Source organism: Labrus mixtus, chromosome 19 (genome assembly GCF_963584025.1).
Source record: "Labrus mixtus chromosome 19, fLabMix1.1, whole genome shotgun sequence".
In the NCBI taxonomy this organism is placed as follows: Eukaryota; Metazoa; Chordata; class Actinopteri; order Labriformes; family Labridae; genus Labrus; species Labrus mixtus.
Window position 1 is genome coordinate 13,880,564 of NC_083630.1, and position 25,617 is coordinate 13,906,180.

Consider the following 25,617-nt stretch of genomic DNA (forward strand, 5'->3'; position numbering starts at 1 on the left):
GCAATACTCTTTCAGTTTTTCTGAGACTAACTAGTCCCCAAAGTTCAAATTCATTAAATTTGAGATGTTTGATGGTTTTTCTGCACATCAATGACCTCACTCTTTAAGTCACTGATCATTATTTTAAATGGTAGGACCTTTGCAGAAGACAATGTTTAAAGTCTCATTTGGAGCTGGGTATGGTCAAGAACTCAATTCCATTTTGATTCTTTCTGCCACGATTCAATTCAATATTGATTAATATGCTTCTATGTTGATTCAATAATACACATAGATGACACTACCAGATGATTCATTAGAGTACCTTCTGATGTTTGTTAGATAATAATGTAACAGTTCAGAGATGTCGTTCCTGCAGCATGTCCACTGGTTCTCTTTAGGACATCATTAAAGCTGCCATAACTACATCAGCTGATCTTTAAAGGTAAACAATCAGCAGCTTGAATCGTTGGTCCCTGTGGACTGTGGAGAACCCCATTCTGTCAAACATGCACCTGGAATTTTACAGCCTCAGTGATTTGTGGTATGAAGGCTCTTGTGTGTTAAAACAACCCAGAGAACTGTGTTCTGCGGCTCAACCTTGCAAACTTTTAATGCAAACTTTTCAAGTGTAAGGACAATTAACAAAAACATTTCTACACTCATGTTTCATGTTTCTGCAATTGGCTGGATGATGGGAAAGGGCTTAAAGTTGAGATGTACATAATTGGGTGTCTAAATTTAGAAGATGAAAGCCGACCGATGGTGGGTTTTTAATATCTAATTCATTCTCAATTAACACCTCAGTTAGTCCTAGCCCTGTGTTCATACTTGTGCAGTTGGGATTATTAGCTCGGCAGACCCGCAGGTGTTTTATATCCCATTGTGGCAGTCTCTTTCAAACTTTGAGATTTCATATTATTGGTTGACATTTTATTCAGTACCCACAGTGCATGATGGGGGTCAGAAAGCTTGATGGTTTGGATTCTGTTGTAGAACATGGAAACATGGTTTTAGAATACATTTGGCACAGTAAAGCCTCCATGTGGTATTCACTTCTACCAGGTGTGATGGCAAAGTATCGAGGGATAAAGCTTTTTGTCTCTGCAAAACCCTTTAAATGTTTTACCAACAGTTTACATGTGGTACTTACAGATAGCCAGCTAAAGGTGTGATATTTGTGCCCCTGTTACGGCTCGTATAATATATGTGACGCACAGAGGTGGGACAAAGTTGTTCCATCAATGATCTGTCGGAGGTAGACGCAGAGTCGATGGGGCTGTGTGTGAATGTGAGTTTGAGTTTGTGTGTATGTGGAAGCTCGGGTTGTGTGTTTAAACACCGTTCCTCTTGCGCTTCTGCAACGCACTGTGAAACCTTTATTACGCGGTCGCAGAGGCATCATGTCAGTGTAAAGGTGTAATGACGTATTGTAATGACGTATGGTAATGACGCTGAAACTACATTTTGATGCTGTTGTGGAATCGCAGCGTGTGAACGGCAATGCAAAAGTAGTGCTATAACGTTGGCAGTTATTGGGACTGTGATAAATACAAATATAGATCCATCTGTTCAGATTTAATTAAAAACAAGTTTTAAATAATTTTATCCATAATATAGTGTTTTTTTCTTAATACTATAACACTTTTTTGTGCTCATATGATGAGTATGATTTAAATGTAATATATGTTGATACATATTGTCTTGTTTAAGATATCGCACATATAGGATCATAAACCCATGCTGTAATCACATACACTTTATTAAATCACAGTTTTGACAATACATAGACCCAAATTCCCAAAGTTTCTAATGGGTGAAAATGTAAAGGCAAATGGCCATGCAAAAGAGGCTGTTAAGCAGACATTGTTTGGTGTGAGTCATGATTCAGGACATAGTCTCAAGAGTTGCCATGACGGCAAGCATCTGTCCTGTTGATGTGCCTGTACGTGAAAAGCTTAGCTCTTAGTTGGAAAGCGTTCTTTACTGCATCTGACACCATTTAGTTACATCTGGGTTTTTATCTGTGGGGATTAATAAAGTTAAAAAGCTTCCGCAGACATATGCAAACTAAGTGCTGGAGTATAGAGATCTAACCGTTTCAGTTTGCCTAGTAACAGTTATGTACTTATAATCTCTTGAGCGTCAGGACGAGGTGGTGAACTGTATGATAATGAAACCACATGGAAAGCATCCTGAGGCCGAAAAACTTTTAGAGCATGTTCGATCTTGCTGTGATGAACTGAGGATGACATCATTCAAGCTGGCTTTACAGAGTTGCATTTGTTTCGGTCTCACATCAGAGACTCACATGATGCTCATACTTTACTGTACAGAAAACTTGCTGTTAGCTACAGGATTTTCTTGGTTTGTTTTCAGGCTACATTACAGGAGCATCTGTGTGTTTATGTTTTGTTGTTTGCTTCTGCATAGTTGCGTGAAACAATGTACTTGTTGTACTTATCCAAATCTAATGAGTCGAGGCTGAAGGCATGTTTGAGGGTGTTTGAGTGTACATGTGTTTCTGAGACACTTGAAGGTGGTGTTAAAAGTTCTCTTTTCTCACCTTTGGTTTTCATTCAACCGAACCAAAAGGTTTCTGTTGTTTCACATATTAAGCTTTTTCGAAATGATCGTTCTTCAAGTGAATCAGTCGAGTTCAGTTTGTGTTGGAGTCTGATTGTTTGTTAATTACAGCACACAGTAATAAAGATCTCTGTCATGTCTTTTTTCCCCCTCTTCAGACCTCCCTAAGGCAGCGCTGAGGATCCTCAGCAACATGACCTTCTTGTTTGTCAGTCTGTCCTACACGGCAGAGTGCGCCATCGTCACCGCCTTCATCACCTTCATCCCCAAGTTTATTGAGTCACAGTTTGGTATCCCCGCCTCAAATGCCAGCATTTACACCGGTAAGTCTTTGGATATTTTTGCGTTTGTCCTCTTTTATCGACCCTTTTGGTACTTCAGTATTTCCTTTTCTACGCAGGCATGTTTTTGCATTCTCTTGTGAAATGTGAAATGCAGTGATAAAGCTGTCATTTTACAAGATGATTGAACAGTGCAAAGATCTGTGATTACTGAGATCAATGAGGCACAACGGCCCACAGAAGAGACTCATTCAAATGTATTTCCCCAAACTGCAGCATTTATTGAAATATTATTTTGATCATATCAGACATTTACACACAAGTGAATAATGGTTTATTCGTCAATCTTTTTCTTCATTCTTTGGTTTTATTCTCTGGGACCTAGTCCTGAAATAAGACACATCCATGTGTACAATATGCACCATTGTTGTGCACCAGTTAAAGCTGCCGTGTAGTCTCACCTCTCCATGTGCTCACACGGTGATTCACAGTTGCAGAGCAGCGCGGTGATTCATGGAGAGTAGCTGACTTTCATTCAGTGATGATCTTTCATTACATCCTTGACTCTAACACACATGTCTCTGTGGACTGCTGGAAACACACTTCACCACATATGAAGGATGTACAATGAAAATGTCTGAGTCAGAACTACAAATACACAATACATAATCTAAAATGAGGAGTATTATTATATCAAGGGTACATGTTTTAACTCACTACATGTTGTGAAAGGGAAAAAAAGGTGTTGCATTATTGTGTGTCCAATTATTTCCAAGCTAACATATGGTCATCTCTAGACACACAAACACACACCCACACACACAATACCCTTGCCTCATCTCATCTGCCTGTTGCCAGGATACAAGGGTTAACGGCAAACGGGTGGTGCTGTTGCCATAGCTACCCAAAGGATGCCAAGCTGTTGGGATGTGATGATGGTTGGAGAGGAGCAGGAGAAGGAGCACAGAGCCTCCGACCTCAGGCAGACAGATGGACCATGTCAGTCAGTACATGTGACATTGTACGGACAGACTTCTGTCTTAATGAGTGCATGATTTTAGTTCAGATGTTTTCATTTTAGAAAGCATTTTTATCTCTTTGTTAGCATTTACTGATACAAATCAACTGGGAAGTGGTTTATCAAACCTAAAGTAAAGCAGAAAAAGATCAACTTACCTTACATTTAAATAACATTTTAAACAGAAAATTTAAAGATTTGCAGTCAGAGAAATTAAAAAAACAACACCCACATTTTCTGTTATTAAGCAGAAATAATGATCAACTGCTTTTGTGTGTGAAATGCTCCTAGCTAATTAAAAAAAGAGTAAAAACCAAAATATTTTAAATTTAGAATCATGTTATTATCTCTGTGAGGCTTGACTTTAAAACAGTATTCTTTGGATAAAATGTTAACATCATGCTTGTATATTAAACAGAAAGTACACACAAAAGACATCAGCTTCTGAAGTAGTATCTTTGTATGTATGACTATGTATGTCACTTTCCCAAAAGACAAAGTAATGCTTAAACTGCGCTCTGCTTTCTTAAACCTTCTCTTACCAGCCAGCAGTGACGGGTGATAACAGTTTGTTTTTAAGGTTCCAGCGCTGTTTGATACTCAAATCTCTTTAATATATATTACAGGTCCTTCCCTAACTTCCTGTTGTAAATGTGTGGAATTAAAAGCAATCTGCTAGCCAATTAATGAGAAATTCAAAACTATATTGACTATTTAACAATTAGCAAAATGACTGGTGTTAGGTTACTAGTAGGAGAATTATAGCACTACTGTGCTTTTCTCTTCAGCTCTATAGAACCTTGTAGCATTTTGCAGCAGCTTTGTTTTGTTCAGTCTCTTTTTTTGTATGCACCAGGAGACTGATCGTATAAAGCCCACAGTGCATTACCCCCAGCAGCAACTTCAACAAGACAGGCAGAAAAGTGGTCAAGCAGCTGGTGATCCCAGTAGAGCATTTAGTGGTTCAGTACTCCCCTCAGTCTTTGTATATAATGTTAGTGTTAAGCAACAGTATTAAAACAGGTTCACCTTAAAATATTGTGTCCACTGCTCCTATGGCCAAAAATCAGTTAAAGCAACTTCAAGTTATTTACCAGGTTTATACAAAAACAATAACAATGAAGCCCAGCCCTTATTACCAGTGGACCAGCTATGATAAACTTTGTGTTGAGATTGCAGAGGGAAAATGTGCTGTACAGTCGCTCAGAAAGAGATACATTTAATACTTATGGAAGTCACAAACGTGTAATGGATTAAACAATTATTCTGAAAATAGACATACTATATATATATATATATATATATATATATATATAAATGTAGAATAATTTAGGAAATGCAGCAATGAATGGTGGCTTTGTCTAACTGAATGGCAGCTGATTTTCAGAACAAAACATAAGCAAACAGCGTGCAAGTGTGTGTCAGGACCGGTTAAAGAGCCATCGCTGCTACATGCTCATTAGATGTTGATACAGAAATAGCACTGTAACATATCTCACACACCTCCCTCAGCTGGCACTTTCCCTGTGCTGCTGCTGCTGCTGCTCTCTGCCTGTGTGTCTGATTATTCAGTGGCTTTTCCAACCTCAGATACTACTCCTTTCAAACATGCACTCTCAAATTTTGTGTTTGTCCAAGGCTTTTCTCTACAAGCGGCAAGAGACAAACATTTTTAGAACAACTTTTACTTCCATTGCAGCTTCTCTCATTTAAGAGCTGTGCTGTAACAGATTAGCAATGACATGTGTCCATGCACATATTTATCCTATAAAAGAAATACTCCCTCACATTTATGCCAGCATTGCAATCCAGAAAAGATATGTGTAAATAATTTGTGTAGCATGAAATAGAGTGTGTGTGTATGTCACTTTGATATGATATCTGCTTTGGCAGTGTACATGTTTAATCCTGCAGAAAGCTCAAGGTTTTAGCACAGAAACATGCACTTACAGGATAATGTTTTGTTACAGCTGTCTGTTGCTCAGCTCTCACTGAGCATGCTCACAGACACTCCCTCTCCCTCTCTGACTTTCTCTTGGTATCTATGTTGCACACAATCACAAACATGCTTCCATTCAGATTATACAGATGACATCTCTCTGATCCTCTTTCTCTGATGACCCTTTGCCCTTGCCGGCATCATGCTCATTACATGTCATCGAGTACCTTTGGTCAGGCTGGAGGGTGGCCATGTGCAGCCTCCCTGGGCTCTATCTCCTGCACCATGACACTTCTTCTGTCTCCATGCTGTCAATTAGAGTAGCTCTAGTAGAGTGAGCGCACGTGTCACAGTCTGAACTGAACCACTGATGGCCTGCAGCGTAGCATGGTCACATTGATGCAGACAGGCATTTTCTTCTCCTTTTTTATATCAAGTTATTTATTCTTGCTTTGACATGTTAATCACATTCAGATACTTGTTTCATATTCTTGCAACTGTGTCCAACAAGACATCATAAACTCTCAAATTTAGAAGCGTGACATTCTAACATGTTCTTATTCCACAAAGTCAATCATGCTTTACTGTAATTAAATAGGTGTTGACATTTTCACGAAATAAATTAGCTGCTCTATTTCTATACTGTTTGCAACACCTCTTAATTTCTCTAACACATCCTTCCTCCATTCTTCGATCTCTCTCACAGGTTTGATCATCGTACCCAGTGCCGGGGTGGGCATTGTGCTGGGGGGCTACATCATCAAGAAGCTGAAGCTCGGCGCCAGAGAGTCGGCCAAGCTGGCCATGATCTGCAGCGGTGTGTCTCTGCTCTGCTTCTCCACACTCTTCATCGTCGGCTGTGAGAGCATCAACTTAGGAGGCATCAACATACCCTACACCACCGGGTAAGGACATGCAAATGTTTGCTCCTTGTTCCTACAGCCCCATATCAGTAGTCTGTCTGTCTTTTATATCTCCAATTTTTGGAGACCTGGACAAAATGTCCTCAATGTTTTGGTGGTTAAAGGTCACAGTCGCTTTGATCTTAAAATGTGATGATTCCATAACTCAAGATCACGTGGCAGAATGATAAATGGACAACATTTTTTTTAATCTATAGGAAACACGAGACAACTTTTCTTGCTTTTATCACCAAACTGTTCTTGTGAATGTAATAAAGCCATATCCCATATCTTTATGGGATATGGCTTTACCCATATCCAGACCTTTACGATCAGCCCTGTAGTTAAATGTCTGCAAGAAAAATCTCCCGCTGTGAGAGACGTTTTAAAAAATAGTGAGTGGGACTCAAGGACACACTTATTAAATTTGGTGGTCAAAGGGCAATATGATATGACTCAAGTCTATCCCATTTACTGGAACGCAAAATCTCTGGAACATCCTGGGGGAATTTTATTGTAACATCAGGTCTTGAGGCGCTGGTGGCCCAGTGGTTAGTTTGTGCACCCGGTGTACAGAGGCTGTAGTCCTTGAAGCGGGCGGCCCAGGTTCCAATTTGGCCAGTAGCTCCTTTCCTGCATGTCATCCCCCCGTCTCTCTCCCCCTAATTTACCACTCTCCTGTCCTGTCTCAAATAAAGGCATAAAAAGCCGGGAAAAAAAAATCATTATTTTAATATCTTCAATTTACGAATACCTCTCCCAGGCCATAGTACATCCTCTGTTATTCTTTGGTAAACACTCTGCTGTCATCGCTCTCATCATCCTCATTCGTTGTGGCGTGGTGTTTGAGAGAGAATGACTAATTAGCAACACAGGCATCTGCTCTCGTGGCTCCAGTGAATCATTCTGCCACCTCTATTTCTGAATCTGCATCTCGACTAAGCGTCAGCAGCCGAGTTCACGAACCGCCATCAGATGTGTCAGGCCTCACAGACAGAAATACAGAGCACAAACACACATGCACACCTTAAAGGCCCTGACACACCAAGGAGACCGTCGGCCATCGGTCAGCGGTCGTTGGGGGTAGGAATCTCTCTGATTGGCTGTTCAGTTAAGCGAAACAGGAGAGCCAGTGCACGAGAAGAAATACGGAAGGCACTAGTTCTTTGCCGTCTGCTTGGTGTGTCAGGGCCTTAATAAACACACACATAGACCCCGAAGCATTGAGGCACCATGAACTGACCTCATCACACTGCATGATGCTTTTTGAATTTGTTCATGAAATTGATTAAAAACTCAAGGATTACTTTTGCAAGCTCATACTTAATAGTACAAGATTGAAATACATACTTTAATATCACTCCCTGTTGTAGGCTGTATGAGCATGTCATGTGTTCTCTTTGATTCTCATTGGTCGCACACAGGTGAAGCTGCTAAATCTGTGTGAAATTGACTTTTCACATAACTACGTTAATCAAAGTGATTATTTGCCAAATAGTCGGTGTGCCCTTTAAAGCCACAGAGCTGACCCATTAACAACACAAGCCGCTGGGTAATAGAGGGGTCAACAAGACGTGTGAGTCGGCAGGGCTCCTCATTATGAACTGCACTGCTCACCGGTCACTGGTGGCACTCACATGAGGAATGTTTAGCTCAAACCCACCCTTTGTGTCACCCGTCTATACTCTCTCACACTAGTCTAGACGGAGCTGTCCCCCCCATAGACACATGAGAGACAATTTGACAAAAAAAAAAGAGGACTGGACAGACTTGAAATGTCTTTAATTTCCGAGCTAACATCACTTGATATAATGTTCCTGATAATCTGCAGAATTGTCTTTATGAAAAGCTCTGGCTGATTTCATTTTCCCGATGAAACTACCCAGTGATCAGAAATGGAAAACCACACCTCCTCAAAATACAATCTTTGTATTTGTTTTCTATTCAGTGTCTGCAGTGTTGAATCACATGAAGCTCTTCTGGATCTGTTTGTGTGCGGTGCTGCGAGCACAAAGAGGCCCGGCATCTGTAGGGTTTAACAAGGGACAGGCTTAAGTCTGAGAAAAAAAAGGGCATGTTCAATAAGTGCAGTGAAGTTACAAATCCAAAAGGGTTGATGCCTTTTTCTGCTAACAACACACACACTCTGTGTCTGTCCCTCACACAGAGTGTCTGGAATGTGACATGGTTATGACAGGCCCAATGGGACGTCCAATACAAAAAGAGATCACCTAAAGTTTTCTGTGAGAGATGATTGTTAACTGAAGTTTTTCTAATCTCCCATGTTTTGTAGGTTTTCATTTGCTTATGTAACAATGTATTCTTTGAAGAATATCAGTTGTTGGCATCAAAGAAACAAATTCTGACAAATGAAACAGTCAGATGGAGATGTCCTGTCAGTGTTAGTTTAGCGTGTCCGTGGCTTTTCCGCAGAGCTCAGAGCGAAGCCTCGCAGAGAAAACCCTCCACCCGCTCCACTGCTCCCGCTTCAGGCAAAGCAGAAGTCCAGTTTGGCTTATAGCAACTGTTCCCACACTGCCTGTCGAGCCGCTGGAGGTGCTACTTCCTCAGCCCCCCTCGTCTCCGTCATTCTATCATCACACATCACAGAGGTGGGGGGAGGGGTGGGGGCTGGATGGAAGTTTAAATGATGATGTGCTGCAGATGAATAATGAGACTACAGTAAGCGTTGTAGAGAAAAGTGGTAGCCTCTTTTGTACTGAAATTTGACCTCACATTAAATACACAATGTAACAGTTAAACTTCAATACTGTTAAAAAGCAACTACTAATACAACATTGATTTCTTTTTTTATTCCTCTAAACTTCATGCAGTGCTGCCATGCAGAAAGACGAGTCAGGACGAGACACACTGCTGACTTTTCTGCTGGAACTCGTTGGTCTTTCTAGAAATGTAGTATGAAAATGCAACATAGATACCATAAATCTGTTTTCAATATTAATTATTATTATAGTTATCTCCATTAACGTTATCCCACTTTAAAAACACAAAAGTGTAACAATGAGAAACTCAAATGTAGAAAAAGAATGAATGCTCCTACAGGTCTACAGATATTTAAAAGTTCTCGGTCTTTGACGCTAACTGGCTTAGCAGAGTGAAACAAAACAGTGTTGTGCATTTAAACATCCGACAGTTCTTAAAATGGAAACACGGTCTACTAATACGATTGGAGGCCCTGCTCTGTAATAAAAAGCACTAAACAGTACTTATACTATACAGGCTTCACAGTTCAGTTTTGTGGTAGTTTCTTGGAGTAAATATAAACAATGATGCATTCCCTGTTCTTAAAACATCTTTTGTGTGTCCACCTTTGCAGGCCGACCCTGACGATGACCCACAGAAACCTGACGGGCAGTTGTAACGTGAACTGTGGCTGCAGGATCCACGAGTACGCTCCGGTCTGCGGCTCTGATGGCATCACCTACTTTAACCCATGCCTGGCTGGATGCAGCGCTGTGGGCAACGACAGCACAGGGGTGAGCACACACACACACACACACACACACACACACACACAGTCATGTACCTGCTACACCGACAGCTTCATTGTTGTTCAGTCTGAAATATTTGCTATCAAGCCGTTTATACATTAAGTATATTATTATAAAGTTAACAAGAAAGGCTCAATAAATGTGAATTTGTTGAACTCAGTTGAAGGAGACATTAAATCTTAATGGACACACAAAGACCTGCTGCATACACACACACAAAGACATGGCCAATACACATTCTTCTCCCAAGAACAGGAAGTGTCGGACCCCTGCCACAATAGTAAATAGGAAATTATACTAACAAGAGGAAAGGAAATGTCTAGATTCTTAGTCTAGATCTGTGTAGAGCCCATTGTTGGTGCCACCCAGTCTGTGGGTGGCTAGATTATTAACAGTAGCTTCAGATTTGAGTAAATTAAAATGATTGATTGACTCAGTATCTGTGACAATTAATGACAGACAACAATTGATGCCAAATACTTTGATGAAAAATAGCTGAATTGGTGATTTCCAGCTGAAAAGTTTCTTGGTTCCTGCCTCTAAAATGTTAAGATATGCTGTGTTATGTCTTTTAGGACACTGATTGTTTTTGAACTGTTGGAGTAACAACAACAGGCCTCCCTTCTGGTTCTGGAAAATCGTGCTGAACATTTTCACAGCTTTCTAACATTTAATAGTCCAAACTATACCTACCTGCATGATTGCAATAATAACCACCAGATCATTTATAACCAAAATAATCCTTGGCTGCATTTCTAGAGGACTCCCATCTGATTGGAGAGTTTTTTTTGTTTTTTTTTACAGATCAGGAACTACACAGACTGCGGCTGTGTGCAGAGCAGACAGGTCATCACACCGTCCTCTGGCGGTCAGGTCAACCAGCTGCAGCTAGTCATCGTTAAAACCTACCTGAACGAGAATGGATACGCCGTGTCGGGGAAGTGCGACCGCACCTGTAACACTCTCATCCCTTTCCTCATCTTCCTCTTCATTGTCACTCTGATCACCGCCTGTGCCCAGCCCTCCGCCATCATCGTCACACTCAGGTATGAATCAGCTCATCTCTAAAGTATTACCTCTGGTTGTTTTTGTCTACTCTGCTATAAAGGTTGATTTATTTCCTCTGTCCTTTATTCGGATACAGTGCAGTGAATCTGTATCATTTACATTCTGTCTCTTCTCTCAGGTCTGTTGATGAACAGGAGAGGCCTTTTGCGCTTGGCATGCAGTTTGTGTTGCTCCGAACTCTTGGTAAGCTGCAGAATATTCAAAGCACTCTATGTGAATGATCAAGTAGAGTTTAGTCGTTTGCAGGTCTGGATAAGAATGGAAAAATGTGTTTTTGTTGCCATATTATGGCCCCATTCTCTTTGCTAAGACAAGATGATTTATATATTTAATTAGTGAATAGTAGAGTCGTGTCTCTAATCAAGCTATTATAGTCGAGGTTTTTCAGCTGGTCCATAACCCACAGGCTGTCATTTTCTCCCTGTTAACATCCTACAATTTGAAAGGTGAGCGGGGCTGCAGCTCTGTAGTGGACCTCTGTGAACTCTGGATAAGTGTAGAAAAGCCCTCAGGGTTAGTGAGCGCTGCTCTAACTTGCCTCTGCTCTGCTCCGTATGTCTGTGTGAACATAAAGCTGTCACTCTTCTTTAACCATCTCAACATGTGAGATCAGGGTCAGGAGAGAGAGAGTGCGTGCGTGCGTGCGTGCGTGCGTGCGTGCGTGCGTGCGTGCGTGCGTGCATGCTTTTACAGTTCGGTCTGAATAATGAGTAATCATTTTCTTTATCCAGTCTGATGCAATCCTGCAGCACAGCTCAGCAATACATTTTAAAAACCAGTTCATAAGGTTCTGTTTTTGTGGACTGAGATAGATTATGTTTAAACAAAGTATTTATCCCTCTCATGCTGTCTTTACTGGTCGAGTTGTAATGAATGTATTGATTTGAAATACATTCAAATAGTTTGTGAACTTTCAGTGGTTTACAGGAGTTCTGATCTTGGTGAAATAGTTCCACCTAGTGGTGGAATGTAAGTGCTGCATGCACTCAAATGCATTTAGTTTAGTATCTCTTCCAATGGCATTCTAGCCATAATTTTTGTACCTACTTGACTTTGCAGCAAGTAATCATGAAGTAAGTGCACTTCACTGTGAACTAACTGTTCTTAGTAAATAGAAAGGAAGCTTTGAAAATAATGATTTTTGTTTTTCTCCATGTACTTGCATCAAATGCAATGTTAAAAATAAAAATGCATACTTACTTCTACAATTAAATCTGCAGAACACCTTGTGTAAAACATGAATTATTTCTCTATCACATTAAACATTTCTGACTGAGGAGACGGCCTAGAACTAGAGTTTAGGAAGTGTAGAAAAAAACACTTTCTTTGTAATAAGGATTTAATAGATAAAATAAGCTCTCATAAAATGCTGAGAAAATAAGCCAATATTGCTGTTGCCTAACCTTTGCCCATTTTATATTTAGAATAATGCTTATAAACAAACTTAATATGATAAATGAATCTCATATTAAAATGATTTTCAGCACCTTTAAAGTTGTTTCTTCTGCAGCGAGAATACACTTGATCCTAAATATCAGTATAAAGTTTGGGATTTGGACTTAGTACAGGTCTTGTTAACCAGTTTGGTCTCTCTCCTCTTGCAGCCTACATCCCCACACCCATCTACTTCGGTGCTGTTATTGACACCACCTGCATGCTGTGGCAGCAGGACTGCGGTGTGCATGGCTCCTGCTGGGAGTACGACGTAACCTCCTTCCGATTTGTCTACTTTGGCCTGGCTGCCAGCCTCAAGTTCGTCGGCTTCATCTTCATCTTCCTCACCTGGTACTCTATTAAGCACAAGGAGGAGCGTACCGAGCGCTGGCGCCAGCACCTGCCTCCACTGGGCACCGTCAGCGAGCTCATCTGCCATGCCGGCGGCCAGAAGAGCCACGCACGCACCCGCTCCTGCCCCATCTTCATCCCGCCGCGGGCCGACCAACCAGCCGCCCTGCTGCTCACCCGCGGCCACAGTAGCCTCAGCTGCCCAGGCAATGCCCTCAAAGCAATAACCCCGCCTATCCTGTTGCCACATCACCACAGAGGCTCCGCCCATGTCTGAGAGCCACAAAGCCTGGGCTTCATCGTGACATGTGCCTTTCTGTTTGTGTTTCTGCACCACACAGTGTCTGCGCCGCACCAATCAGACACCTGGTTTGGCTTTAGCCTGCTCCTCAACTGACAGGAAGACACACAGGTGCGCCCACCTCACCTAAAGGGCTGCTCATTGTCGTTTATTATAACAGGAGGCTGACCGATGATCTTTTACTCTCAGCATATCATCAGCTGCAGCCACACAAACAGTCAGACCTCCACCTCAAGGTTCGGATGATGTAAAGACGTCACACGGTGCTACTGTTAGCGGGCAGGGCATTACAATCTCCTTACAGACATCTAAAGCACAAGTGACAAACCTGTACTATGCAAGATCCAATGTACAGCGCCTCCCTTCTCAGTACTGTACAGCTCTCTCTCTCTCTCTATACTAGATCTGAAGCTCTTCTGTCTTCCCTGCCTCATTCATTCAGACCAATGTGTTGTTGGCTAATTCATAATCCTGTTATTTTGTTGTTGTTCTGAGCGCTGAACATATCAGCCATCTCCTTGTTTTTTTTAGCCATTCCATCCATCTGATTTAGTCCTCTCACATCTTTATTCCCCTCACATATTTTCGTAACAGTGCCTCTCAGGCTGTCTCGGCCAGTCCAGTATACAAAGCTAGCTACCAGGTTACATGCTAGCTACCGAAAAAGCCAGTTACTGTTCTCTATGTGAGCGACGTCATTCTGCTTTGTTTCCCTCAGCTTTGTGTTGAGGGACAGACAAAGTTCCTTGCCTTGAAAGGTAAACATGTAGCTTAAAGCCCACAAGCACCAATGGTACAGTGTTAAACGACTTGTGAAAAGTCATGTCTTGTCAGGTAGCTAGATATCTTTATTTCGTTCTCATGAAACTTCTTTATTCATACAAAGAGTAACTAGAAACAGGAGAAGGTTTCATATCTCTGACCATGTGCTGAAGCTACTGTAAGTCCTAAACATGTGATTGTACTTGAACTGGAAACATAATGGAGATTCAGAACATGCAACAAAATTGTACTTTTTTTCTTAACAAATTTCACCCATTTTTAAATCTCTTCAAAGTAAAATTATTTGTATCTATTGTAACATTAAAAAAATAGAAAAGATGCATCATTTTGGCTTTGTGCAATGGCTTCTCCATTTGTATGGTCATTAGATGTAAATAGTAGTGATCTAGTAGATTAGACTTAAAGAAAAAAAAGATGATGCAGAAAGCATGCTCAACAACAGTGAACCAACTTTTATCAGTGAAACTAATGTGGCGCAGATTTTTCCATTTCTGGGTGTTTGGTGCCCTCTAGTGGACGGTGAGAAGATTGTGTGAAGGCCAGTGAATGTTGCTGTTTATCAGACCTACTGTGCTATGAGATTCTTGGTTAAAAGGTTAATATTTAAACTTAAACACTGCACTGAACTTAGCTTTTTTTTTTTTTTTTTTTTACAAAAATGACCTACTGTACACCACACTAAGATCTGTTTCTAACCAGCACAAATCTGAGAAGGGCAGATGTTTTACTAGATTTTTCTTATTTTCTTTTACCTTGGGCTCAAGTATTTTTTTGGTTGACCGCCATTTAAAGAGGCAGGGTTTGTTTTCAGAAAAATTTAATGGGTCGTAAGATGTCAAAAAAAAAGTATTAGATACACATTAGGTGCACACAAAGTCTTCAGTGGCACAGATTTTGAAACCAATTTGGTTTTTTTTGTCTAAAGTAATTTTATTTTATTTTATATTCCTTGGCTTTTAGTTAATGGAAGCAGTGAAAATATTTAAAAAGTGAATGCTTTTGGCCGAGATTCATGTTGTTCTGCCAGGTAAAGATGACTTAGTGGTAGCAGCAGTAACTGATTTAGTATTATTGTGACTTAGTACCTCAAATTGACATAATCATAAGTGATCATTGTGTAAATACTGACAAAGCAAATGAAGCGTATTATAGAGCTCACACAGTTAGGAGCATATTTATGAACTAACACCATGCCATAGTGGAGACAAATATAAAAATTAAGACTTCAAACTGCATTCAAATTTGTGTCGCGGTGCTTGAACAGTATTACTCTCGTGGGAAGGGTTGCATTTGCTTTATGTCGTGGGGGGGGGAGGGATATGGCAGTGCTTTTTATATATATATATATATATATATATATATTTCTGTCAGGAGGATGAACAAGTTTTTCTACCCATAATACCCTTCTTATCTCCACCTGTAATGACTCTGCCTGTCCCCTTACAGTCATATTTACCACAGCCTTCAAATACCAACGTGACAGTATTGATTTATCTTGTACAAATTTCAATATTATAAAGTGGTAGTGTATGAGATTATGGACTGATTCAATACAAATGAACATGTTTGTTTAAAAATGTGCTTGGATTAAAATTAAGTTCTGAGTTGATCAGCACAGATCAGAACCGTGCACTCCTGGTAGGTCAGGACAGAGAATCATGCAGTAATTCCACACGAGCATATCCACGGTAAAGGCAGGGATGTCTGCTCTGACTCTACTGTAAACCTGCTGCTCAGATGCCTGGATTACTGCTGACACTGACGACTTCAGTTTGACTGTACATTTTTGCTTTAACTTGTTCTCTTTCATCAGTATTTGAACTGAAAGTGAACAGAAGCTGCATTCTGAAAGTCGAGCTCTTATCGCTTTAGTTCTTCAGGAGCAGAAGTCTAATTGTTGGTTTGTGAACACTTGGTTTACAAATGCCTTGAATACTTGATATTTGTCATTAAAAACTGTAAAAAAAAAAAAAAAATGGAAATTAACTTGGCTGATTTAATGTTTTCCCTTCAAAGGATCAACATTTGAAACATCACTGGGGAGGTTGAAAGGTTTTATTTCTTAACAGCTTCATGGCTTTCCTGAAACCAAACTTTGTTTTAACACTTCTACACACACTGTTGAGAGAAAAGGGACAGCATCAGCTGAGTAGAACCAGTTTAACATGATAACCATCAGCAGAGATGAACAACTTGTAGAAATGTCACACATTTAGTTGTAAACGGTCATACCCAGAGCTGTGACGGTGTGATGTCAGACAGTATAACCATTTCAAAGGGAGTGTGCAGTTACATTGGCTGATTAGACAATGAGCCACATATTCTGTGGATTATAAAAGAACTACATCATACACCACATGATTAGCTGGTGACATTTCCCATTACAGTTACTCAATGAACATTTTCTAGAGCCCAGGTGATTTTGTAAACATTTGCTTGTAATTAGTACAGATACTTTTAGTAATGTTAGAAAAACTGGCTATGGTGACAAGCATGCGACTCTACAAAGTTGGAGCTGGTGCAGTGGTGCATTAATTCCCTGGAAAGACACAGAAATGCACATTTTTAATGTAGGAGAATAACTAAGAAGATGACTTAAAACCCATGATGACCCATGATTGTCCAAACATCTGATACTTTTAATGAAAGCAGATGGAAAGACAGGAAATAAAATGCTATAAAATATATCAAATAACAGATTTAAGAATAGCTTCTAATAAATAAGGTTTTGTTTGACTCGTGTGGATGTTTTTCACAAGTGACAAAGCAGTTGTTAAAGTTGAATAAAAAAAGAAAGAAAGTTGAAAGTAGGACACATTTCATCTCCACAAACAGCGGAGGGCCGAGCTAAAAGTGCAGGTCCAATGTTGACTTTGTTAATGTAAGTGATAAAACAGTGATTAGGTATCCTGTTGCCAGGCAGATTTATGATAATGGATTTTTTTTTTTTTTAAAGACTGGAGCATATCTAAAGCTAATGCTAACCATTCACACTCGTTTTTCATAAAAACATATCAAAAACATTATGGTGTGTTATCTGTGTGGGATTAACCATTTGTAATCTCAACACTCAAGTTTAGCTGCATTAAGGCTTTTCTTTTCTAAATATATATTTAAAAACATAACACTGTTTACTAATAAATGTAGGCACCTTTAAAAAAATAAACAATAATTTCAATACTCATTATACACCTCTGATTGAGGTGGCCTCACATGCCTTTGTTCTTGGCTAGTTCATCTCCCAATCACTGTGTCCCTGTGTCTCTATAGCGACCAGCAGCTCATTGGCTGGCTTGCCAGCGCCTGCGTCTGCCTCAGAGGGTCTGATTAGAGGGTTGAGGCAGAGAGCTGCCGCTTCCCTCATAGTCCAAGGTGAGGGGCAGTGTGGTCTGAGGCAGTGCCTGCAGTACATCACCCACACTCTGTGGGGTGCTGCTCTGTGAGGAGGGGGGGCTCCCAGGGGTGCTGGTCTGCACCTTGGGCCTCAGTGTCTGTGGGGAGAAAGGGAGGTAGCCTTGCGCCTTGAAAATGTCCTCCTCTTCTTCAAGGTCCAGGCCAAGACCGAGACCCTGAGGGCCCCCTTCCACTGCTGGCTGCAGCTGCAGGCTGTTGTGAGTGCGCAGCAGTGTGTCATGTCGCGTCTCCAGCTCAGTCAGCTCAGTCAGCCCATTCCCACTGAAGAAGTCTCCCTCGATCTCCTCCAGCTGCTGCGCCCACATGTCGCTTTGGAACAACAGCCCGTCTCTCCTTGGACCTTCTGATGATGCAGTGGCCAGTGACCCTGACATCGCAGACCCCCCAGGTCTTTCCCTTTGTCTCTCAGGAAGGTCGTTGACAGATTCCAGTTTCCATTCCAGTGTGGACCTGGGTGTGGGTGGTGCCGGCGGTCTTTTGCTGGGGGCGGGGGTGGTGGGGGGATCCTCTGTTGCCAGGCCTGGCCAGACGTTGATGGCTGAGGCAGACTCTTCACCACTGCCCTCTTCGAGGCCTCCACCCCCGGCCCCGGAGCCCAGCTCTGGCAGGGTGGAGTCGTCAGGGTCTTGGGTTCGGTTGAGTTTGTTTAAAACGTGACGCAGTGCAAATATAATATCTACATCCTTCTCAAAGTTTGCCCAATTGTCTGGGCTGGGGCTGTAGTCAGGCCTAAATTCATAAAGGCTTTCGTTCATGCTATACAGATCCTCCAGTCCCTGCCAGTTCACCTCCTCGTCCGTCAAGTTCGGCAGCTTAACCTTGTCGTCCGTCCCATATGGGCTGTGTGCTGCCAAACAGAGAGAAAGAAAAACTTTTAAGACGTGAAGTAGAAGAACAGGGAGCTCTTTTCAAGTTTATACTGAGACAGCATGCAGTCATGCCCAGCCTCCTGCTCCCACTACAGCAGCCAGCTGTGTGGGGTTTGATTCCCCAAGCAACACACACACACACACACACACACACACAAGCACACACACAAGCACACGCACAAGCACACTCACAAGCACACTCACACACACCCACACACAAAAGCTGCATTAGATAAACTAGATAAACACAGCAACCACACTAAGCTCAAGCCATGAGTAGTGCAAACACATGCTGCCTTAAAATTTCACAGCAGACAGACAGAAAAAAAAAACATTGAATGATCCATCATAGAAGTCTAACAAACTGAGCTGTACAAGAAAACATGATGGCACAGTTAATGAAAGGACTTGACTCGATCGAAATGCAAAGTCAGGCAACCTGGGAAAAAAAACTTAACAGGAGAAGGAACAACTATATATATAAAAAAACAAGAAGATGCTGAGGGGAAAAAGGAAAAGCTTGCTGCTGAATGGTGTATCCACAGAAAACAAAACAAAATGCTATCAGAAAAAGAGGCAAATTAAGGAAACTTGCAGCAAAAGGCTAAACCTGGATTCTGTTTCAAAATGGGGAAAGAAGCACAATTGCTATTTTAAGGTTCTGGTGAGATGAGCTTTCTTGTGTGTACTGCAGCTAGAGAATGGAGATGCTTGCATGTAGACTGAGGGACTCACAGGAAGGAGAGGCTTGGTCTCCTCTTTGACCACTTTCGGTGCTGCTGCTGCCTGGTAAGCAGGTGTCAGAGACAGAGGTCATTGGGAGGACAGAGAGGTCACAGCAACTCGTGCGTCCATTCTACCACAAGCTAATGGCCGTGAGCAAATGTATGAATGCTGTGACAGTGACACACTGGAGAACTGATGTGATGGTTTGTATATGAATGTAGCTGACATGGCATGGAGGGTGATAGTAAAGGAATCATTTTGACATTTTGAGAAATGTTCTTATTTGTTTTCTTTCTGAATGTGAACTACAGTCAACGTAGAGTTGGCTTAGCTTAGCATTTACATTTAAAGCACTGCTTAACAACGCAACTTGACTCCTTGGAAAAATGCAAATTGTCTTTTTTTTTTTTACACAACAGGTTATGAAGCAGAGTCAAGCTAGCTCATTTTCCCAATTCCAGTTTTATGCTAACCTAAGCAAAGCTAAGCTAACTGTCTCTGGCTGTAGCCCCACACATGTACTTAATGGATCAATAATAAGTTCACTAGCCTAATTCCACACTTTTTTCACAGTGGAGCCCGGCTAACTCTGTTCGCCTGCTTCAGGTATTTATGCTAAGCTAAGCTAATTTTCCCCTGAATGTAGCTCCATATGTGTACTGTATGGAACAATATGCCTGGAAGCAGGGGAAACAAGTAGCCTGATTCCCCTGTAAAAACACAAACACACCAAGGTTTATGAGCAAACTCAAATAAAAAACAAAACAGTCCAAGAGCCGATTTGATTACAAAGTTATTTTTCTACGCTAAGCTAAACTAATCAGCTGTTGTCCATTGAGCTTCTCATTAGACTCTTGGAGTCCAATACGAGTATTTCCATAATGTCAAACTTCTCCTTTATGCTTTCATGTAGAGTGTGATGTATGAATGAGGGGATGATACAGTATCATGCTTTGTCATACACGTGCATTCGATGCTAGGCTAAGTAGAAGCACATACTCAGCACCTCACTGAAGGACGTATTTAGCCATGCTATCGTAAGAATAGCTATGATACCAGTTGGAAGCTATATTTTGACTCAGGCAACTGCAAATATATGAAGCTTGTTGCAGAGACAATGTGGGCTGATGATTACATGTTCAAATAGCTGCAGACTGACATTACCGAGCAGTTTTAAGTGAAGACAAATACTGTGCACAGAGGTGATAAAAATCAAGCTGCTTTAATGAGAGAAAAAAATCATCTGTTATGCTTGTTAGCGTGTTCCCAGCATGCAGCCACAGATCAAGTGCCAGCACTCCATGGATGGATGGATGGATTAGTGGGTATGAGGCGAATTCGGCCCATGCAGGTGTTAAAGAAAAAAGCCACTGAAGAGAAACAAAAATTGGTGGATACCTGTGTGGCTCATAGCTTCCTCCTTCTTTACCTCCTGATCGGGAAAATAAAAGCAATCGATTGTTAATTCTTTGATTCAAGGAGATACGGGAGGGAGATAAAGAGATCATTCACACTGAAGATGTCTTCATGCACAGCTGCTACTCCCTAGGGACAAATGCGATTATTGGATGATCAGAATGAGGAGAAAAGAGATTTGAATGGTGGGTTTTCAAAATGGTGGATTGAGGGGATGAGGATCAGAATTGAGTGGCTTGTGTTGTGCAGAGTTTAACAGGGGTTTCCCCTTCAAAGTAAAATAAACAACCGCTATTATCACCTGACTGGATAACCTTGAGTCACACGCCATAAATAGAAGCAAGTTACAGCTAGATCCATGTCATGAGGCCAGTTAAAAATTTAATAATCTATTCCTCCAACAAAAACATCACTTGATGTAACCACAACAGCAATTTCATCGCTTCATGGAGCTGGCATCACACATGAGCGAGGGCAGTCAGTGCGAGTAAGAGATTTTAGGCTGCTACGTGACGTGTGTTGGCACCGCTTTGACAAGCCCGGTGTGCCAGCGTTGAAACACAATCAGTTTTCTCAGAGCAGCTTGGCCGCTCCAGTGCTCCACTCTCCAGCTGGTAATTACAGACATTAACTTTTTTTACCCTAAGGACATAAACCAACGCAGCCGGTTCATGCCACACACGAAAGCTTTGGTCATCGTCGCAATATGACTTATTAACCCCTTCCATCCTGCTCTGCAGGGTATATGTACTCTGGGAGGTTGTATGTGGTTGTAGTAAAAATACGTAACGGCTGATTTTAGCACTGATGCATGACAAGCAGAAATAAAACGACAGCCTCTATTACCTTGGTGACAGCACCCTCAAAATAATATCTCCAACACTCGATGAGTCACAGAGAGGATGAAGGCCAGGACGTACCAATGATACAGTACAGGGCCTCATTTTTATTGTAACATTAAATAACTGGAAACACTTGGTTTATGTAAAAGAGGAAGTGAGTGGACGTCCTGTTCTGGGAAAGAGAGTGCAGAGTGTGGAAAGAATACATTGAACAAACATCAACAAATGATTTAGAGTGATTCCTTGACCTCCACCGGAAATCTCAGCATACATTTCTGAGTGGATCATCCCCATACACATGCAGCATGCAGATATGTGCAAACACACACCACTGGGACTGAAACAGACTCACAACACAGCAGAAGAGTAGACTGGAATATATCAAGTATCAATATTGCTGCAGCTTCTCGTTTTTAGAACATTCATTATATTCAAATGTAATCCTCTCTTCTCTTCACTCTAACACTTCTGGGTGTAAATTCTGCTTCAGTCATTGTATGCATAACAACTTCCACTATACCCGGTGTAAACGTCCACATGAACCAACGCTTTAGGACAGGTGAAATATTAGCTCTTTCTTTTTTACCTGTATCCAAGCCTTTTGGGCGAGGGTTACACTGCTTGTAACCTTGACAACTCCTCATCTCCATGAGCTGGGCGTGGAGAGAGTTCAGCACCTCCCTATCCACTGCATACACGGCGTTGGTCAGCTGCACAAGCAACACAAAAAAATAGCACAATGAAGCATCAAGCATCACATTATATTTTTGTTTTAGCGTCACTATGTGTTGTTCCAGCTAGTTTTCTGACGCAGGGACACAGCTGAATGACTGCAGACAGATGTTCACACACCTGGTACGGGTCACTGTTGAGGTCAAAGTACTCCAGGAAGCCGGTGGAGAACTCGCAGAACAGTGTGTTGTGGGTCTCGTTGATGGTTCTCAGGCACCAGTAGGTGTTGTTGTTGGAGCTTGTGCAGGCACAGAATCCGCCCACTAGACAGTAACAGAGATTAATTGTAGTCAGTTACAATCTACAAGTGGTTTGACTGAGGTCGGTTGATTTGCAAGATGGATTCATAAAGAAATGGTAGAGGTAGACATTAGAAAAAGTAGCCTTAATGTGGTGAGTGAGTAAGAGTTGCCCACAGTTTTTGTAATAAAAATGTATTTTTCTACATTAAACAGGTCTCAAGGTCATTGTCTTGCGTTGTGGTGACCTTGGTGTGAGAATACATACATGACCAGAGGGGAGCAGTCTGCCAGTGGTCGTTGTTATGTGTGAAACAGGTGAGACCAGGAAGGCTGCAGTCGTCTCCCTTCCTCTGCCGCTTCTTCACCTTCCTCTCCTTTTTCCTCCTACGGATCTCGTTGTACAACTGCAAACGTCCGTCAATTTCCGCGGCCTCCCTGTCAGACGAAAAAAAAAGGTAAAAATGTTACAAACAAACTGCGCAACACAAAGATGACATCAGCCCACATCCCCTCCCTATTGCCAGCAACCACACAGTGGAAGATCTTGAGGGGACTTCCAGAAGGCATCACTGATGCCAGGGTATGACAGCCTGTTTACTTTCATGTTTAAGCTCTTACTTTGTCCAATTTTCTCTGGATGACATTCTAGCCACTGTCCCATCGTCCTCCATGTCTGAACACAGAACAGGCACTGAGAAAAAACAGCTGCTTTGTATTGGCATAATGTGTTCCCAATGTTTCCTGGTGCAAGTTGATCGCTTTGTTTGAGGGATTGACTGATTTCCCCTCTGTTGAGTCATTTTATCTTTCCATGCAACTCAATCACTTCCAGACCCCCCCCCCCCCCCCCCACCCACACACACACACACACACACACACACACACACACACACACGGTAAAGAATGGGATCCTGCAATACATCGGCTTTGTCATTTTTAGACCATTCAGGGACCAAATACTGAATTAAAAACGTGGAGACAAAATGCTTTTTTAAGAACTTGTTTGTGTTCAAGGGGAATAGTCACATCATAGTACAAACACAAACCACACACATGCTGGATTGGTCATCTTTGGACTACAAAGTTATCTGAATGAAGGTGTATTTTATATATACATGCAGTGACCATGCAAATCTTTACAGATGTTTGGCCAAATGACATCTAACACGGGCATCAGGCAAAGTCAGGATGAGTATTAATCTATAAAGAATGACACTAAATGGGGGAAAAACCATCATTCAAAGGGGAAGAATAACTCACTTAAACGGATGGAGTTGATCATTCCTGCTCTTCAACCTCTCTGCTTTTCTGTCCCCTTTGCTATAATAGCTGGTTTTATAAACAGAGAAAGAGACTAAGGACCAGACACAAATGCTTTTGGGCTTTGCATTTTGGGAAAGGGATTTGAATCAGGTGCAAAACATGTTCAGAATAATTACATTCTGTATGGAAAAAGCAGGAAAGAGAGACACTTGAAAGGTAAATTTGTAATGACTGACCCCTTCTTTCCACAGTCGCACTCGTCTGGTCGTGTCCTCTTCAGGTGGCCTCTAACTTCCCTGAGGTTTTTGATTTTGTCCTGAAGGGCTTCAATCTGCAATCAAATGTGCAACAAATATTAACAATGATCTTTTGTCTTGTATAACAAATCTTTGACGACCTAATAAAAGATTTGTGTGTTCACTCACCTCCTGGTCCACGTAGCTCTTATGGTCCTTCCAGGCTCTGGAGGACTGGTAGATCTCTCTTTCACAATGGATGCTGTCATTCATTAAGATAAAACACCTGAAACAGAAGGAGCACATGTCATTCACTGCTCCTTTGACCGACACACAGTATATATAGATGTGCGTCATTGTGCTAATCCCTCTTACTTGTGTGTAACTTTCACAGAGTTCGGGTATCCAACAGCGTTCGTGTCATCTGCAAGCATTTCTTCTGAAGCGTCATCAGTCCCTAAATCGAACTCCGGGTCCTCAGGGTTGTAGTGTCGCTTTGAGATGACGCGGCGGCGGACAGCTGACTGATCGTCCGCTTGAAGGTCGACATCATATATCTGACCCTCAAACTCCACAGACAGGGACCTGGCTTGCCGAGTGTGGACAAACCGTGGACGATAACCTACAAAACACATTTTTGTTGTCACATTTCTGGAGTTGCACTTTTTCCACACGCCACTAGAGGGCAACACACCACTCAGATCCAATAAACCTAATAAAGCACACACACAGGGAAACATCCACAGAACAAATTGCAGAACTTGTTGCAGGATGTTTGCTATTTCAATGCATCTGTCTCCCTTTAGAGCTTAAACAATCCATTACAGGAAATCTAGCCCTGAGCCTTTGCAGATTTCTTTTTCTCAAACTTGTATTGAGTGGCAGACATCAATACAACGTTATAAGTTAAGAAAGAAATCATTGCATTTGGACATGGCTCTTTACATGTGGATTGAGATATCTTAAATAATCCTACACACATGTACATACATTCCTCCATGACTTTACATGACTTTATACTAAAACAACATTAGATGAAGCAGTAACAGATTCATGTACACTCACGCTGGCCAGATGAGGAGGAGAACTGTCGGTGGGAGCGCCGGTCGGCCCTGGAGGGTTTAAAGGCAGCATCACTGCAGTCGCAGCCCCTCTCTCTGTTGTCGTAACTGCTGCGGGGCTTCAGGCTGCGGGCCCTCTTCCTGGAGCCTTCTTTTGACCCACCTTTACACTTCTGTATCCTCCACTTGCCTGTGATCTCCTCCACACAATGCCACTTCTGTCAACCAAAGCAGAGAGAACATTTCCACATGAGTTCTTTCTTCTCTCTTCAGCTTTCTCTCTTTAAATCTAATTTAAATGTGGAGATTACTACAAATTAGAACAAACCAAAAGTGTATTTGATGTGTATCTTTAACACAATCCCAGATGTTCCCTCAGCGTTTAGTTGATGAGTGTTCGAGATGTTAACAATCAGAATAACTTAATCTCAAACAAAGCCTCTATTTTGCTGTGACTTTAGAGTCTCCTTTTGAAACTAATGCCTTTGACAGATATATCAGGCAAATCTCCGCCTGAGGGAAAGAATGGCATCCAAAAGCAGCTGGACAGATAAACCAAAACGACCACATGAGATGAACTGGGCCTGTCTGGTGTCTAGAAAATAAAATAAAAAGGATACCCCTATCATTCTCACAGAGACCGAGTGCGTCATCAAACAAAC

At 41.6% G+C, this 25,617-nt stretch overlaps 2 protein-coding genes across 2 annotated transcripts in view; one reads left to right on the forward strand and one right to left on the reverse strand.

The window, feature by feature from the left end:
- Nucleotides 1-14,804, forward strand: part of LOC132994572 (solute carrier organic anion transporter family member 5A1) — a 39,398-nt gene extending 24,594 nt beyond the window's left edge. Inside the window, exons 5-10 of the mRNA XM_061065009.1 lie at nt 2,724-2,888; nt 6,510-6,708; nt 10,043-10,202; nt 11,022-11,263; nt 11,404-11,468; nt 12,890-14,804. Of these exons, the coding sequence (XP_060920992.1) occupies nt 2,724-2,888; nt 6,510-6,708; nt 10,043-10,202; nt 11,022-11,263; nt 11,404-11,468; nt 12,890-13,347 (1,289 nt within the window). The 3' untranslated portion in view covers nt 13,348-14,804. The remainder of the gene's footprint in view (nt 1-2,723; nt 2,889-6,509; nt 6,709-10,042; nt 10,203-11,021; nt 11,264-11,403; nt 11,469-12,889) is intronic.
- A 1,392-nt stretch (nt 14,805-16,196) lies between these two features.
- sulf1 (sulfatase 1) overlaps nt 16,197-25,617 on the reverse strand; it is a 34,826-nt gene continuing 25,405 nt past the window's right edge. The window contains exons 11-19 of the mRNA XM_061065010.1: nt 24,960-25,173; nt 24,270-24,516; nt 24,084-24,180; nt 23,895-23,989; nt 23,656-23,724; nt 22,661-22,830; nt 22,274-22,416; nt 22,008-22,131; nt 16,197-18,415 (exon numbers count right to left, since the gene is read on the reverse strand). Of these exons, the coding sequence (XP_060920993.1) occupies nt 17,469-18,415; nt 22,008-22,131; nt 22,274-22,416; nt 22,661-22,830; nt 23,656-23,724; nt 23,895-23,989; nt 24,084-24,180; nt 24,270-24,516; nt 24,960-25,173 (2,106 nt within the window). The 3' untranslated portion in view covers nt 16,197-17,468. The remainder of the gene's footprint in view (nt 18,416-22,007; nt 22,132-22,273; nt 22,417-22,660; nt 22,831-23,655; nt 23,725-23,894; nt 23,990-24,083; nt 24,181-24,269; nt 24,517-24,959; nt 25,174-25,617) is intronic.